This window comes from Rhinolophus ferrumequinum, chromosome 23 (genome assembly GCF_004115265.2).
Source record: "Rhinolophus ferrumequinum isolate MPI-CBG mRhiFer1 chromosome 23, mRhiFer1_v1.p, whole genome shotgun sequence".
Lineage (NCBI taxonomy): Eukaryota > Metazoa > Chordata > Mammalia > Chiroptera > Rhinolophidae > Rhinolophus > Rhinolophus ferrumequinum.
This window is the reverse complement of record NC_046306.1, coordinates 20,008,461-20,024,477: the sequence shown is the minus strand read 5'-3', so window position 1 is coordinate 20,024,477 and position 16,017 is coordinate 20,008,461. Positions and strand designations below refer to the sequence as shown.

General features: G+C 39.6%; 1 protein-coding gene across 1 annotated transcript in view; it reads right to left on the bottom strand.

Annotated features, from left to right (window-relative positions):
• Positions 1 to 14,827, bottom strand: part of LOC117016145 (ubiquinol-cytochrome-c reductase complex assembly factor 1) — a 93,519-nt gene extending 78,692 nt beyond the window's left edge. Inside the window, exons 1-2 of the mRNA XM_033095258.1 lie at positions 14,681 to 14,827; positions 3,537 to 3,641 (exon numbers count right to left, since the gene is read on the bottom strand). Of these exons, the coding sequence (XP_032951149.1) occupies positions 3,537 to 3,641; positions 14,681 to 14,821 (246 nt within the window). The 5' untranslated portion in view covers positions 14,822 to 14,827. The remainder of the gene's footprint in view (positions 1 to 3,536; positions 3,642 to 14,680) is intronic.
• Between the last annotated feature and the right edge of the window lie 1,190 nt (positions 14,828 to 16,017).

Sequence of the window (16,017 nt, the reverse complement as noted above, 5' to 3'; positions counted from 1 at the left end):
GTTAAAAGTAGTGAGCAAAAGTATGAGAAACAGAATATTTGCATAGTCTCAAAGTATCTTCTCACAAGATACTTACTAATCACAAAGGAAAAACACAACTTCATAGCTGGAGAACCTGACAGGCACCAAGATAATAACCAACTGATCAAAGTTAACACCACCAGTAATAAGACATACTGGCATCACGTATCCTCTGATCTGATGCACCAGAAAGGAACATCACATTTGCCAAAGATACATAACCTCAATCTAACTACAAGAAAATATTAGACAAACCCAAATTGAGAGACCAAAAAAGGACATTAGGGGAAAAAACTAGTAAAGCTAGGAAAAGGTGTGCAGATTAGTTAACAGTATTATATCAGGGTTAATTTCCTGGTTTCAATAATTGCACTATAATTATATATGATGTTAACGTCAGAGGAAGTAAATGAAGGGTATATGGGAACTCTACTATTTTTACAACTTTTCTGTAAGTTTAAATGATTTCAAAATAAAATTTTTTTAAAAAGTCGATTCATTAAAGTATGACAGAACTTCAAGAGGTTATGTAGGAAAGATGGATGAAAGTACAAAATCCCTAGCTTTTTGAAAATAATAGAATTATAGCATTTGACACTACCTTAGAGATCATCTGATACTACCACTCATTCAATGAAGGACCCCTCTATTTCATACCCTAACATACAGCCTTCCAACCATTGTCTGAAATTGACAAAGTAAATTCGACATTTACCATGTCAAAATGCAGCCCACACATTCTATTACACCACAATTCTAATTAACACAAAGTTTTTCCTCATTCTGAACCAAATTTGCCTCCCTGTCAGACATGTACCTGAGGATGTCATTCTGAGACAAAGGTTTCCAACCAGGGGTTCTCAAAGATGGGAATATGTGCCAGTGAGGTACAGTCAATAATGACAAAATGTCCAGTTTACTACACTGGCTAAAATTACATCTTGTCAGCATAAAATAAACTACCCTAGCTATTTACATGAATGTTTTGCTATAACACTGTCCCCAAGCCTAATACAATACCTGGTACATATTAGGTACTCCAGAAATGTTTATTGATTCAAAGAATGAGACACAAGTCAGAGATTCATATAATGAGTTCCCCCCTCCATCATCTATGCACACACAAGTAACATATGATTTAGAACCATATGATAAATTCTATCAAAATTTTCCAATGCACAAAAAGCAATAGAACACAGCCCCACTCTGAAAAGAAATAGTGGCCTGACTACCCAGAGTAGCTACCTCTTCTGCACAGGCATATTCTCCTTCATTCAACATACATTTAGTGTCTACTCTGTGCCTGGCTTAGTGAGAATCCTAGAAAATACACGGACAAACAAGACCCGTCTTCAGAAGGGAAAAGCTTGCATACTAGTTGGAGGGAATTACTCTATATTTTATATTTTTAGTATATATTTATATAAACATATATACAGATGCCCTTTGACTTATGATGGGGTTACGATCCAATAAAACCATCCTAAGTCAAAAATGCACTTAATACACCTAACCTATCGAACATCATAGCTCAGCCTAGCCTACCTTAAACGTGCTCAGAACACTTACATTATTAGCCTAATTTGGACAAAATCATCTACACAATGAATACACTGGAGGGTGTCAGTTGCTTACCCCCGGGGCTGACTGGGAGCTGCAGCTCGCTGTCACCGCCCAGCATCACCAGAATATTGTACCACGTTAACACTAGCCCAGGAAAAGATCAAAATTCAGAATTGAAGTATGGTTTCTACTGAATGAATATCACTTTCGCACCACTGTAATGTCAAAATATCCTAAGTCGAATCATTGTAAGTCGGGACCATCTGTAGCTATATATATCAAAAATAATTTTTTTGATATAAAGTTAATGGCTACCGAAGGAATTCATATAAATTGGTAAGAAAAATGAATTCCCAGTAGATAAATGGAAAAATTATATAAGCACACAATTTTCCCAATCTAGAATACAACTGACCAACATAGAAAAAAATGTTTTAACCCCGATAAAGAAATGCAAAGCAAAACAAGGTAGCATTTTCTACCTAATTAGTTTAAATTTCTTTTAAAAGCACCCAATTTAGGGGAGGTAATGATGAAATACTAGTTATATGTACATTGCTGATGGCAGTATAAATTAACACAACTTTTTGGAGAAGGAAACTGCTCATATCCTTTGACCCAGGGTATAGCGTCCTAGGAATTAATCTATAAATAATTAAAAATAAGAAAAACTATATATCAAGAAAATGGTAACTACATTAAAGCCTATAATGGCAACAAAATTTGGAAATAATTTTAATATCAAACAAATGCTAAGTAAACAGACTAACACACAGCCATTAAAAATTTAATTATAGAGGGCAGCCACATGTCTCGGTTGGCTAGTGCGCAAACTCTGAACAACAGGGTTGCTGATTCAATTCCCACATGGGCCAGTGAGCTGTGCCCTCTACAACTAGACTGAAGACAATGAGCTGCAGCTAAGCTTCTGGAGGGGGGCAGAGGGATGGCTCAGTTGGTTAGAGTGCGAGCTCTCAACAAGGTTGCCAGTTCAATTCCCACATGGATGGTGGGCTGCGCCTCCTGCAACTAAGACTGAAAACAGCGACTGGACTTGGAGCTGAGCTGCACCCTCCACAATTAGATTGAAGGACAACGACTTGGAGCTGATGGGCCCTAAAGAAACACACTGTTCCCCAAAATAAATTTATTTAAAAAGAAAAATTTTAATTATAAAATCTATCTACCAACATGAATAATGTCTGCTCAAATAAGTGAAAAGGCACCAAAATGTAAAATATTTTAAGATACCTAAGGTAAAAACAGTACACACACACACACACACACGCTCGCGACTGGAAAAGAACCAGCAGATATTTTCAGGTTTGAAGTCATGAGTGATGTGTTTTTTTTCCTAAAACTCTTAAGAGTTTATTTAAGCAAAAATCAATTGAAATCAATCAGTACCAAATCAGAAGTGGTTTCCAGCTCTCCCAAGTCATGAGTGATTTTTATTTCCTTTATTACTAAATTATTTGTACAATTAACAAAAATCAGAAGGAAAAATCTCTCAAGGAGGGTCCAAGGTAAAGTACATTATAATGAATGATGTGGTCAGTGGTAAACTGAGGCCTCAAATAATTGTTCTTCGGATTTTATGTTCATGAAAAAAAAAGAAAGAAAGAAACATTTCTTACCCCAAATCAAAGTGGTTATGAAAAGAAAACTGAAGCAAAGTTAACTCTGAGATGAATATCTGGAAACACTCCCAACAGTAAAAAGCGTCTGACTATAGCATGGTATCCTGGGCTAAGTTCCACTGCCGGGGTATTTAGAAGCAACGCCCTAGACATCATACTGTAGGAATCAGGCCTGAGACATACCACAGAGACCCACAAGTGGTCTCATGAGGTTTTTCCATCACACAATTTGGTTGGCTAATTTATAAATACATGACATTTACACATAAACACTAAGGTTTTCATACCAACCAAAGGAACAACAAACCTTACCTGGGAAGTGCCAGACAGAGCCCTGCCACACTGTCCCTGTGTAGGACACACAGGTACCAATCGGCTGCATACTGGAAACCACTGGGAGATGCTAATCCGGTCCCTCTAGAGAAGGAAAAAACAGTCCGTCAAGAATCTATAGCAGACTCCACGTGTAGAAGGCAAAGAGCGTGTCTAAGCTGAGAAATCCTGCCAGAACAGGGCACATGAAAGGAGCTCCTCCAAAACAGGACGAGGATCAAGCCTCCTCATGCTTATCTCTTCAAGGGTAAGACGTACTATGCCCATTCCGGATCTATGAACTAAACACTCTAGAAAGAGCTGACTCACGCAGCGGAATATGTGCTCCCTGTCAGGAGAGGAACAAAATAAGCAGACTTGGGGCATTTTACAATGAAATTATCATTTAAATTAGAGTTTGCAATATCTTTTCATAAATACGAATTTATCTGATCTTCATAGAACCCCTTTAGATGAGCAATGCTAAGATTACCATCACCCCCAAAAGGATGAAGAAATTAGGGCTGAAATTTTTAGGGTGGGAAAACACATTTGGGCAACTGGATTTCCAAGACAAAAGAGAGATTAAGTGGCTGCATTATGATGGTGGTTCAATTTTTCCCTCTGGCATTACCAATCTCAGAAAACTCTAGGCCAAAGTAAAAGGCTAGGCTGGAGAAAGGAGGACCTCTATCTTGCTAAATGAGAAGGCTACTTTATTTTATAAATCTGAAATACATTCCATTGTATAAATGGCATCCATGTATACAGCACTAGAAATCTCTATTCTGGGAAACAACCCTGAGGAATCCAAGGGTTTCTTTCACTTGACTTATAGACCTTATAGGATCATAATGAGGACTGGATACACAAATTATTTGAAAACAATTTGCCAAGCATAAACTATGATATTAGGAGTCAAATATCTGGATTCTAGTTTAAACTCAGCTACTCTAATATGATTTTTATAAGTAATTTAAACTCTGCAATCCTCAGTTTCCTCATAGCAATTATTAGTAGTAATACTTATGAGCACTATGTGCCAAACATTTTTCCAGATATTTTACCTATATGAATTCATTTAAACTTCACAATCACCACCCAATGACTTAGGTATATTTTTATTATCCTATTTATATAAAGAAACTGAGGTATGCGGCAGCTGGATGGCAGTTGGTTAGAGCACAAGTTCTGAACAACAGGATGGCCAGTTCGATTCCCACATGGGCCAGTGAGCTGCGCCCTCCACAACTAGATTGAAGACAACGAGCTGCCACTGAGCTTCCGGAGGGGCGGCCAGAAGGCTTAGCTGGTTAGCGCGCGAGCTCTCAACAACAAGATTGCCGGTTCAATTCCCACATGGGATGGTGGGCTGCGGCCTCTGCAACTAAGATTGAAAACGGTGACTGGACTTGGAGCTGAGCTGCGCCCTCCACAACTAGATTGAAGGACAACTATTTGGAGCTGATGGGCCCGGGAGAAACACACTGTCCCCAATATTCCCCCATAAAATTTATTTAAAGAAAGAAACTGAAGTATGGATAAGGAACTTCCCGAGGTCACATACTTAATAAATGGCAGGGTTAGGATTTGAACCCACATAGCACAACTCCAGGATCCATGCTCATTTATGGGAAGAAAGCGTCAAGAGAATCTCTCCAAAGTACCTTCTAGCTCTAACACTCTATGACCCAGTCTTGAACCAATTAAACCACAGCATAGTACTGTGGAAAGAGCCATGTACTTGGAGTAAAAAGCACTGATTTGATTCTTAGCTCCACTGTTAGTAAGCTACGAGCCTTTGTTGCTTCTACAAAATAAAGAAAAACCCTTCTTTAATTTTTCTAAAAATAAAGAAAAATGCTTCTCAGGAATTTATTTTAAATCAACAAATGTACCTTGCAGTATATCCAACTCAGTAAGTATTAAGTTTAATCTGAATCTCCATTTCCTTATGAGCAGGCAGGAAAGGGCAAGGGTGAGGTTAGAATTTTAAACCTAGAGATGCTTTCTAAAGTGTCTCAGTTCTAAAACTGTGTAACTTTCTAATAGGCCACTCATAGACCTTGTTTCAATGAAAAGCAAAAATCAAAAATATTTTATTTCAGCTGAGATTTGATTTGTAGGGATGGTTTTCAAATGAGAGGTAGTTACTGGCTTTTTTGTTTATTAATGCTGACAGATTTACCAGAATCATTCAATATCAGATGTTCCTTTCCTAAAAATGTAAACATGGGATAAGATGCAATGGGATACAGATTCATGTCCAAAGGAAAAGAAACAGTAAGAGAAAATTACCAAGTAGGAACAATGAAAACTTTTGGAAGATTTTCTGAAGAATTTCATCATATTTTTTCCAATGTCAACAAAATTTTTCTCTGTAATTTTGGCTCTACTTGGGCTTATGCCAATACTTTAAATCAGTTCTTATTAGAAGAAAGGAACAATCAGCTCTGTTCTTTCCTTCTCCAATCCTACAACAGCAATTCTTGTCCAAACCTTTAATTGAAACTGCTGAGGTGTAACAGAAAGGGTGTTTGAATCCCAAGCCTGCCATGAAACAGCTGTATGACCCTGAACTAGTTTCTCAATTCTCTGGGCCTCCATGTTCCCTTATGTAAAGGGGAAATAATAAAAGCTACCTCACAATAGTGTGCCAAGGACCATTTGTAAAAGCACTTTGATAACAGTGAAACACACACACAAAGGCGTCATTATTGTTATTAACAATTGTTACTGAATTACGTAAGTAAGCGTCTCTTTCCCCAGCAAACTATCGCAGCAGCAAGAACCGTTTTCTTAAAATATTTTGAACCTGGAATTCCCTTCCTCAAAAGCTCACAGTGGATCCAGGGACCTCTTGAGTCAAACTTACATACCCGATCTTTACCAACAGGACCTGTCCAGACTCATCATTATACTTACATACCCTGCCCTGTAGTCTCCACTCAGCAGTTCCAACACCTGACTCAGATTCTCTGGTTTGGGAATCACCACTCCACTCTACACAAGCTAGTCCCCTTGTAGTCAGTTGCTCTGGGACTCTCTTCTTCACTCCTACCCAAACCAAAAGCTCATTTGCTTCAAGGAGTCTCCCTATACTCCAGGTTCTGGTTCTACTGACTCTATTCTGCTTTTTCCTTTCCGCCTCTTCTTTATTTATAAGTCTGTGGAAATACTTATGGTATCTCCCTCTTACAGGTACTAATTCATTAGGCCTATTCCAATTAGCAAATCTCAACTACTCCCAAGTTCAGAAAAACATTTATAGCCATTCCCAGTTAAAATTATTGCTCTAACTTAGGAGAATATATACACCATTACTAAGTGGGAAACAGTTTTATCCTTTTTGCCTCACCCTTCAAAACTAAAATTTTAAAGATAGAGTTCATGTTTTCATTTCCTATGCATATTGTAAATTGCAGGTGATTTTACATTTATATTTCAAAATATTCTGAGAGCCCAACTTTTTTTTTTTTTTTTTTTTGCTATACTTGAATCAGTCCACTAACCAGTACGTTTCTGCATGTGGTGTCTAAGATACATAGTATTTTCCTTGGCTCACACATGAGCTCCAAAAGGCTTTACAGGTAGCTGATTCTCCTCTTCCCCATAGCTATGTTTTACAAAGTGACCTCAGACACTGACTTAGCAAATACTGAACCATTGCTCCTAGGGGAAATACAGGGTTAGCTTCCTGCAAAGCTCTGTTTACAACATTTTCATCAACCAATCAATACATAACCTTGTTCTACGTGTGTTTCTGTTTGAAGATGCCTTATAAAATATATACTATTGATTCATTAACAATGAACTCAGTCAACAGCACTATAATTCACTCCTGAACAAAGTTGTGTAACACACACATTTTCCCCATAAGAAATATCACAGCTTTCTTGCACTCTGCAACACTAGAAGCACATCAGCACTACACTTGGACTCCATTTTAAACAGGAAAATCACCAACAAAAGCATAAAAATGCAAAAAACCATGGCACTAAATAGACCTTACAGTATACGAGGTGAAACAAGGAGGCAGAGTATTGCCTTATTCAACCTCAGCAAGGAACATGCATGTTGTAGCTCAAATTTTTCACTCTCTGTACATGTCCACAAATGACTGCAAAAGCACCTTGAGTATTGATTTTAGGACTACACATAAATTTTAGCAAGTACAGAATGTATCCCCCTTATCTGCCTGGGATACATTCCAAGACTCCTGGTGGACGCCTGAAACCACAGATAGTACTAAACATACATTATGTTTTTTCCTATACATACATATCTTTTCACTTAAAGGAAGCACTTTACAGCTTCTCTTTGGCATATCTGAATTGCCAGCATCACTGCCCTTGGGCTTTCGGGCCATTAGTAAGCAAAATCTGGGTTACTTTAACACAAGCACGGGGATACTGCCAGCCGTCAATCTGATAACCAAGATGGCTACTAAGAGACTAACGGATGGGTAGTATACATAGCATGAATAAACTGGACAAAGGGATGATTTCCACTCTGAGTAGGACGACGTGAGATTACATCATGCTATTCACAATGGTGCGCAATTTATTTCTGGAATTTTCCATTTAATATTTTTGGACCATGGTTGACCATGGGTAACTGAAACCACAGAAAGCAAAACCGTGGATGTGGGGGGAGGAGGTGACTACTGTATGTGAATTGACAAATAGAGAATCTGTGAATAATGAAGATCGGCTACAGTCAGCAACTCTTTTACTCTGTAATTCTCCAGTGGTGCTTGTATTCTCAGTGCCATCAATACTAATCCAATTCCATCGTCCAAAGGACAAACACTACTACAGCAAACTCTCCTGCAAGTTACAATATGGCATGCTACAAACGGATACTTACACAGACAGGAGGAGCAGAGAATGTTCAACCATTCCTTCAGTAATTACTGAATACTATGCCTCCTCCCATTTTGTTGGGGGTATCCAATCAGAGCTTTCAAAAGACTCAATACATACAGGAAGGATTTGAGCAAAATCAGGAAATATATTAACAATGAGGGGTCAGGTTTCTATCACAGAAAGGAGTTTACAAATATGAAAAGGCAGAAGGGTAGAATAAACCCTGTGTATTGGGTTGGAATTAAGAGTAATTGGTATGGGTTTTTAATACATAGATAAATAAATAGATGTATGTATGTTTATGCATATGCACACACATACATATATTTCCCACCATTGTCCTGACAGGGCCTAGAGCAATGACACCCCAGTAGCAATGACCACAGGTAGTGTCCAGACTAGGTTTCTAAATAGCAATATTCAGTAAAGGGAACTAGTCTTCTCTGGAGAAAAGTTGACTCCTGAATGGGACTGATGCTCCCCAAAGCCTTATTCACAAAGAACTGGCATTATTTGGTCTGTCTGGTAGTTCCTTGGAAGACTCCATTTCCAAGGCTGTCCTGGAACTCATCCAGTGTGAAAAATGTTTTCAGGAGCACTGATTGAAAAAAAATAGAGGCAACTGTTTAACTTCGTGGCTGCCTGAGGCAATGACTAATACTTGTAGAAAACAAAAAGCTTAAAGGGAAAAGCAGGAGAATGAGAGGCTCATAGGGGCTTTGAAAAAGCTCTGGCGTATTCCTTCATGAATCTAAAGGCCATGCACGTGCACAGGACTGTACACATGCCCAGAGCTGTGCACATAAACAGGAAAGACCTGAGAATGCCCTAAGCTCTCACCTCTGGGTGACCCTGAGGCTCTACACAGGCAGGAAATGATGGTTAAGGCAGAGCTGTCAAATGACTGGCAGAATGTTGAAGGCATGCCCCACCATGCACACAGAGCCCCTCAGCAAAAACTGGGAGACTTATTGGTTCCATGCATTTAAGGAAATCTCCAACCAAGCATTATCTGACCACCAAACAAACTGAGCAGAGACCACACAATAATTAATGTTACATAATTAATTCAGAAAGGCCACTAAACAGAAACAATAACAAACTCTTGGAAAGGAAAGAACTGATTTCCAGAGTTGCCACATTATACTATTTGAAGTGCCCAGTTTTCAACAAAAAATTATGAAACACATAAATAAAAAAGCACTGTCCATATATAGAAAAAGAGAAATCAATAGAAATTGTCCCTAAAGAAGCCCAGACATTAGACAAACTAGACAAAGATTTTGAACCAACTATTTTAAATATTTAAGATCTAAAGGAAACCATGTCTAAAGAACTATAGCAATGTATGAGAACAATATCTTACCAAACAGAGAATACCAATGAAGAAATTATAAAAAAAAAAAAATTCTGAAATTGAAAAGAACAATAAATAAAATGAACACTTCACTGGAGAATTGCAACAGCATATTTGAGCAGAAAAATCAGTGACCTTAAAGATAAGTCAGTCAATTGAGACTATCTAGCCTGAAGAAGAGAAAGAAAAAAGAATGACGAAAATTTAACATCCTCAGAGACCTGTGGGACACCATAAAATGTACCAACACATGTATAATGGGAATCTCAGAAGGAGAGGAGAGAAATAAAGGAACAGAAAAAACATTTGAAGAAATACTAGCAGAAAACATTCCAAATTTGATGAAAAACCAATTTGTACATCCAAGCTCAATTAACTCCAAGTCGGATAAACTCAAGAGATCTAAAAATAGATAAATGATAAAGGATTGATATCCAGAATATATAAAGAACTCCTATAACTCAACAACAAAAAAAGAAACAATTCAATTAAAAATGGGTATAGGACTTGAATAGACATTTCTCCAAAGATATACAAAATGGCCAATAAGCATATGAAATATGCTCAACATCACTAATCACTAGAGAAATGCAAATAAAAACTACAATGAGACATCACCTCACACCCATTAAGATACAAGAAAAAAAAACAGAAAATATTAAGTGTTGACAAAAATGTGGAGAAACTGGAACTCTTGCGCTTTGCTGGTGGGAATGTAAAATGGTGCAACTGCTATGAAAAACGGAATGGCGATTGCTCAAAATATTAAACACAGAATTATCATCCACTCCAGTAATCCCATTTCTTAGTTTATAACCAAAAGAAATGAACATAGGGACTCAAACAGATATTTGTACACCCATGTTCATTGCAGCACTATTTCACAATAGACAAAAGGTGGAATAACCCAAGTGTCCACTAACAGATGAATGGATAAACAAAATGTGATATATACACACAATGGAATATTATTCAGCCTTAAAAAGGAAGGCCATTCTGATACAGGCTACAACATGGATGAACACAGAAGATACTCTGCGAAGTGAAATAAGCCGGACACAAAAGGACAAATACTGTATGATTCTACTTATTTTAGGTACTAGAACAGTCAAAATCATAAAGGTGGAAAGTAGAATGGTAGTTGCCTGGGGCTGAGTAGAGGGGGACATGGGGATTTATTATTTAATAGGTACAGAGCTTCAGTTTTGCAAGATGAAAAGAGTTCTGTGGATGATGGTAGTGCTGATAGCACAACAATGTGAATGGATTTACTATCACTGAACTGTACACTTAAAATAGTTAAAATGGTAAAATTTTGCATTTATGTGTATTTTACTACAATTCCTTTTAAAAGTAGAATGGCTTTCTGCAATTTCGAATGCTGTCAAAGAAAAGCAAAAATGATCACCAATGCCTAGGACCGCTCATAACACTTTAAGTAAGATCCCGTCGTACTACTCAAATGTCCAGCTCCTCTGCTGGAGCTACTCAGCAATGGCAGGGTTTTGGTTTCCTCCTCCTTCCCAAACCCATCATTGATGAAGGGAAAAAACTGGCCAACAAGACCGAAAGAAGAAAAAATAAAGGGAGACTAATGAGTGCTTCAGAAACACTACCTCCCTGTGGTTCAATTTTCTTCATCTGTAAAATGGGGGAAATAATAGTGCTTACCTTTTCAAAGGGCTGTTGTAAGGATTAAGTTTACATATATAAAATATTTAAGAGTGCTTAGCACATGGTAAGTGCCCTATAAATGTTAGCTATCAATATTATTGCCTGAGAAATCTCAACATCTTGCTTTAAATACAACCTTTATCTCAGCTCTCTCTCTCTCTCTCCCTCTCTCTCTCTCTCCCCCCCCCCCTCTCCTGAACACCAACTCTCCAGCTGCTAAAAAAAAAGAAAACCTCCAGCTGGATATTCGGATATTCTCAGTGGACACTGCTATTAACTCAGTCATCAAAAGCTGACCTGGGACTTACTATTAGATTCCTCCCTCTCCCTCACCCTCAACATCTAACCTCTCACCAAGCCCTGTAGACTCTATTTCCTCTTGAAACCACCCCTTCCTCTTTAACCGCACTGCCCCTCCCCCTTAATACAGGCTTGCATCACTTCTTCCAGGATTACTTAAGCAGTTTCTGACTGGCTTTGGGGACTCTAATCTCAGCGCTCTCTGATCCATCCACAACTGCTGCAGGGATGTATTAAAACAAAAAGCTAATAGTGGGTATGTAAATGTTTACTATGTTGACTTTAAAAAAAAATTTTTTTAATACTATCTTTTAAAATAATATTTTAAAATTTCAATTCAAAAAATGAGAGGAGGAGGAAAAATGTTTCCCCAGACAGTGGTGGTTGGGGGAGGGAAGAGCATGAGGAGAAAAGAATTACAAAAGGGCACAAAGAAATTTTTGGGAGTGATGAATATGTTCATTATTTTTATTGTGGTGATGGCTTTTCAGGTGTATGCCTGTGTCAAAACATCAAATTGTACACTTAAATAAGTGCAATTTATTGTATATCAATTATTCCTCAATTTAAAAAGTTTAAATGGGGGGGGGGGAGAAGGAAGTAAATGCATCAAAAACCTTTCGAAATAAATCTTCCTTTGCTTAAGATACTTCAATAACCCCTTCTGCCTACAACTCCTAACCATGAGCTAGAAGCCCTGCCTCCTCTCCTGATATTTCCCCAGAAGTGTCCCTGAGCCCAACCAAATAAATTTAGTTGCAGTTACTTGGTTGTCCAGCATTCTCAGCACAAGCGAATGCTTCTCTTCTATGCTCTTGTACCCATTCTCTATCTTATGTTCTCTCATTTAGGTCAGGCATTTCTCCCTGATGGATGCTTATATAATCTGAATGATAATAATGGCACAAAGGAGATGCTTATCCTCAGGCTGGGTTAGGTGCCTCTCTACCCTGCTCCCACAGCACCTGGTACCGGCTTCTGTCACAGCATTTCCAGTACTGTATTAGTAGTTTTCTGTCTCTTCTACTAGATAATACACTTAGTAATGTCCATTGGTTTTCATCCTCAATCCCTTGGATAGTTCCTGGAATGTAGTAAACACTCAAAATAGTTGCTTAACTAAAAGGAAGGGAAGAAAGGCATTTAAACATCCCTTGTATCAACTGATTCTCTGATAAACCCTACCAATCTTACTGTTAAAATCTGAGGCTGGGAGAAGGTAGGTGACTTGCTCAAGGTCACACCCACAGTAAGTAAGGGAGCCAAACTCAACCTAAGGCTCTTCAGCCTCCTAGACATGTGCACTTTCCTGTACTTGTGAATTCTTCAGAGTGCCTAACCCAAATTCTTCAGAGTAGGTGATCAATAAATATCCGCTACTTTCATGTTTACTAGTACTTTCCACTAGTCCTAAGGGAATTTCCATCGCTTTGCTACACATTACATTATACCATACGAAGGCATCAAAGAATCACAGTATAAAGTGAAAGTGACTTTCCTTATCTAAACTTGTTTTTCATCTAAAAAGATGAATAGAAAGGAATAAATAGAAGTAAAAAATCCTACTAACAGAGGACAGTTAGAGAGGTGGTTTCTATGGATGCTACTACTATCTAAGAAGAAATGAACCTGAAACAGTGCACATGCTCAAGAGCAAGAATATTCAAGATAGCTGGGGCATCCACGAACTTCCAAGATAAGTCAAGATATTTCAGGTATACAGCCCAATACACTTTTCATCATCTTTTCCCCCAAATACCCATCTTAAAAACTAAATAACTTAGGACACCCTCGTTGCCATTTCCTCAGCAGTCCTCAGATCTGAATCAATTTCTGCCCTGGCATCAACAATTACTTCAAGTGAATCTTTCTGTGGGTTATAGAAGCTATTCTTCATACAAATATTTACTGAACAGCTCCCAAGGGTACTGCACTTTGCTAGGCTGACGAGGAACAAAAGAAGTCAAACTGCAGTCCTTGTAAGCCACATATAAAAAGATTAGAAACAAGAGTGTAAAATAACAATTCAAAAGATAGCCAGAGGCAGGAGGACTAGGCAGTGTCTGCCATGAAAAATAACATCCTTGACCCAGTTTTGAAAGACGTGCTAAAATTATAAATTCTCCCACCCTTCCGTGATTAGGAACTAAACTCTGTATCTTCCTAACCTGTTTCTGCTGCCATTTTCCTTCTCCTTTAATTCCTAGAGGTCACAGTATGCTAGAAGGATCGGAACTGGATCACAAGAGGTGCAGTAGCTCCCCATAAGGGTGCTAAGAAGTCTAACAGTCCTTCCTTCCTTCCTTCCTTCCTTCATTCATTCATGGAACAAATATTTATTGAACACCTAACGTGCCTGGCACTGTGCTAGGCAAAATGAAAAACGATAGCTAGGACCCTGGTTCTCGTGCAGCTTTCAACTTAATAATCTATAGTAGTATTTCACTTAACTGTAGTTAAGAATCGACGTACTGAGATCTGAAACAGACTCAGAGAACCTCAGAATCCGAAGGGACTGCAGATTAACGTCCTCGTTTTTCACATGGGGACCCTGAGGCCTGAAAGTGACTTGCCCAAGGTCACACTGTGCATCAGTGACAGAACAGGGACTAGAACCTAGGTCTCTCAAAACTCCAATCGGGGCCCCATGTGCTGCCTCTTCTTGAGGGGAAGCGGTCACAGGTGGTAACTGAGGAAAAACAAACTTCATCAAATTTAGGTCCGATGTCACTCTCCCTCTCCACCGAAAAAGGGGAAGCTACCGCCAAACCCATGGGAGAGGGAGGTGGGAAGCTGCCTCTGTTTCCCCGCCGAGAGCGGCGGCGCAGCCTCGCGGCCGCACAGGCCCCCCTCTGCACTTCCCTCCAGTTTCTCCGGCCCCCGCCCTCTCCGACTCCAACCCCAGGGCCCGGAGGACGACCATACAAAATGATTCCTTCACTCACAAGGACTCGCACCAGCAACGCCATATTCCTCAATAACCATTTCCGGGTGAAGGGTGGGCTTCCGGAGTCCCCGCTGCCGCCCCCCCCCCACAAGTTTGTCCTTTCGCTGGCGGGTGCCCGGCAACGGCGGCGCAGGCGCATGGAGGCGCGGCGCGCACGAGCGCGCGCTTTCTCCGCAGTACGCGAGGCTGCGGGGCCCCGCACTGGCCAGGCGCGCGCCTCCCGCGCTCTGGTCTACGCCGGAGAAGTCACAGAGGGGCGAAGTCCTCTTCGCAACGCCGGTCCTCCTTGACCTCTGGCGTCGGGGTTTTTTTTCATAGCTCGCCTTTCTCCCCACCTCACTCAGGCTCACTACTCAGCGCCCCCTTGGCAGAGCCCTTCCTTCCCAGACTCTACCCCGAGGAAGATCCTCCTCCTTTTCACTGGGGTTGAAAAAAAGATCTTGGGGGATCCCAACTTGAAGGTCTTCCTAAAAAGAGTCTAAGAAGGGGTGCTGAGTCCTTAAAGTCAGGGGAAGAGGACGGTCACATGCTGACCTGAGGCCTGAACAGGAAGGAACTTGGGTTTCTGATTTGTTGTTTTAATGGGAACACCTTTCAGTACAGATAGGAAATGATTGTAAAGAAGAAGATGCAGAAGAAAGAATCAAGGACGTAAGAAGTTCACTGAGGACGTGGGAGAGAAAGGCCTTACTTAGCTAGAGGACCTCTTCCATTGTATCCTAACTTAGCTAGAGGACCTCTTCCATTGTATCCTAACTTAGCTAGAGGACCTCTTCCATTGTATCCTAAGAGCAGTAGAGCTGAGAAATGTGTCAATGCCCCTGGGGTTGACTGGAAGCAGAGAGACAGGATGTTGAAGGAGTTCCTCCTTCCTTTTCATTCAGTCAACAAAAACCCATTGAATGTTCACTAAGTGGTGAATACAGGACAGTTGTGGATACTGGCTTCATGGAGTTCACAGACTGGTGGGGAGGCACAGAAAAGTCTAGTAAGCCAATGAAAATATAAAATAATTAAAACTTGTGGTAAGTGCTTATGAAGGAAATAACTAGAGAATAACATGGAAAATGAGATTTTAGGCACTGTAGCCAGGTAAAGCCTCTGAGGAAGTGACGTGTAAATTGCAATCCAAAGGATAAAAAGGAGCTAGCCATAGAAAGTGATTTTAAACATGCTATTCTATCAGCAAATATTGGGAGAGTGAGAGAGGGAAAAAAAATTTGAGGATAAGAGTCCTGAGATGGAAAAGAACAAGGATTTATTTCAAGAATCCAAAAAAGACCAGTGTGGTATTGAAATTAATCTTAATCAATTTAAAGAGATAATTAAGAGAGC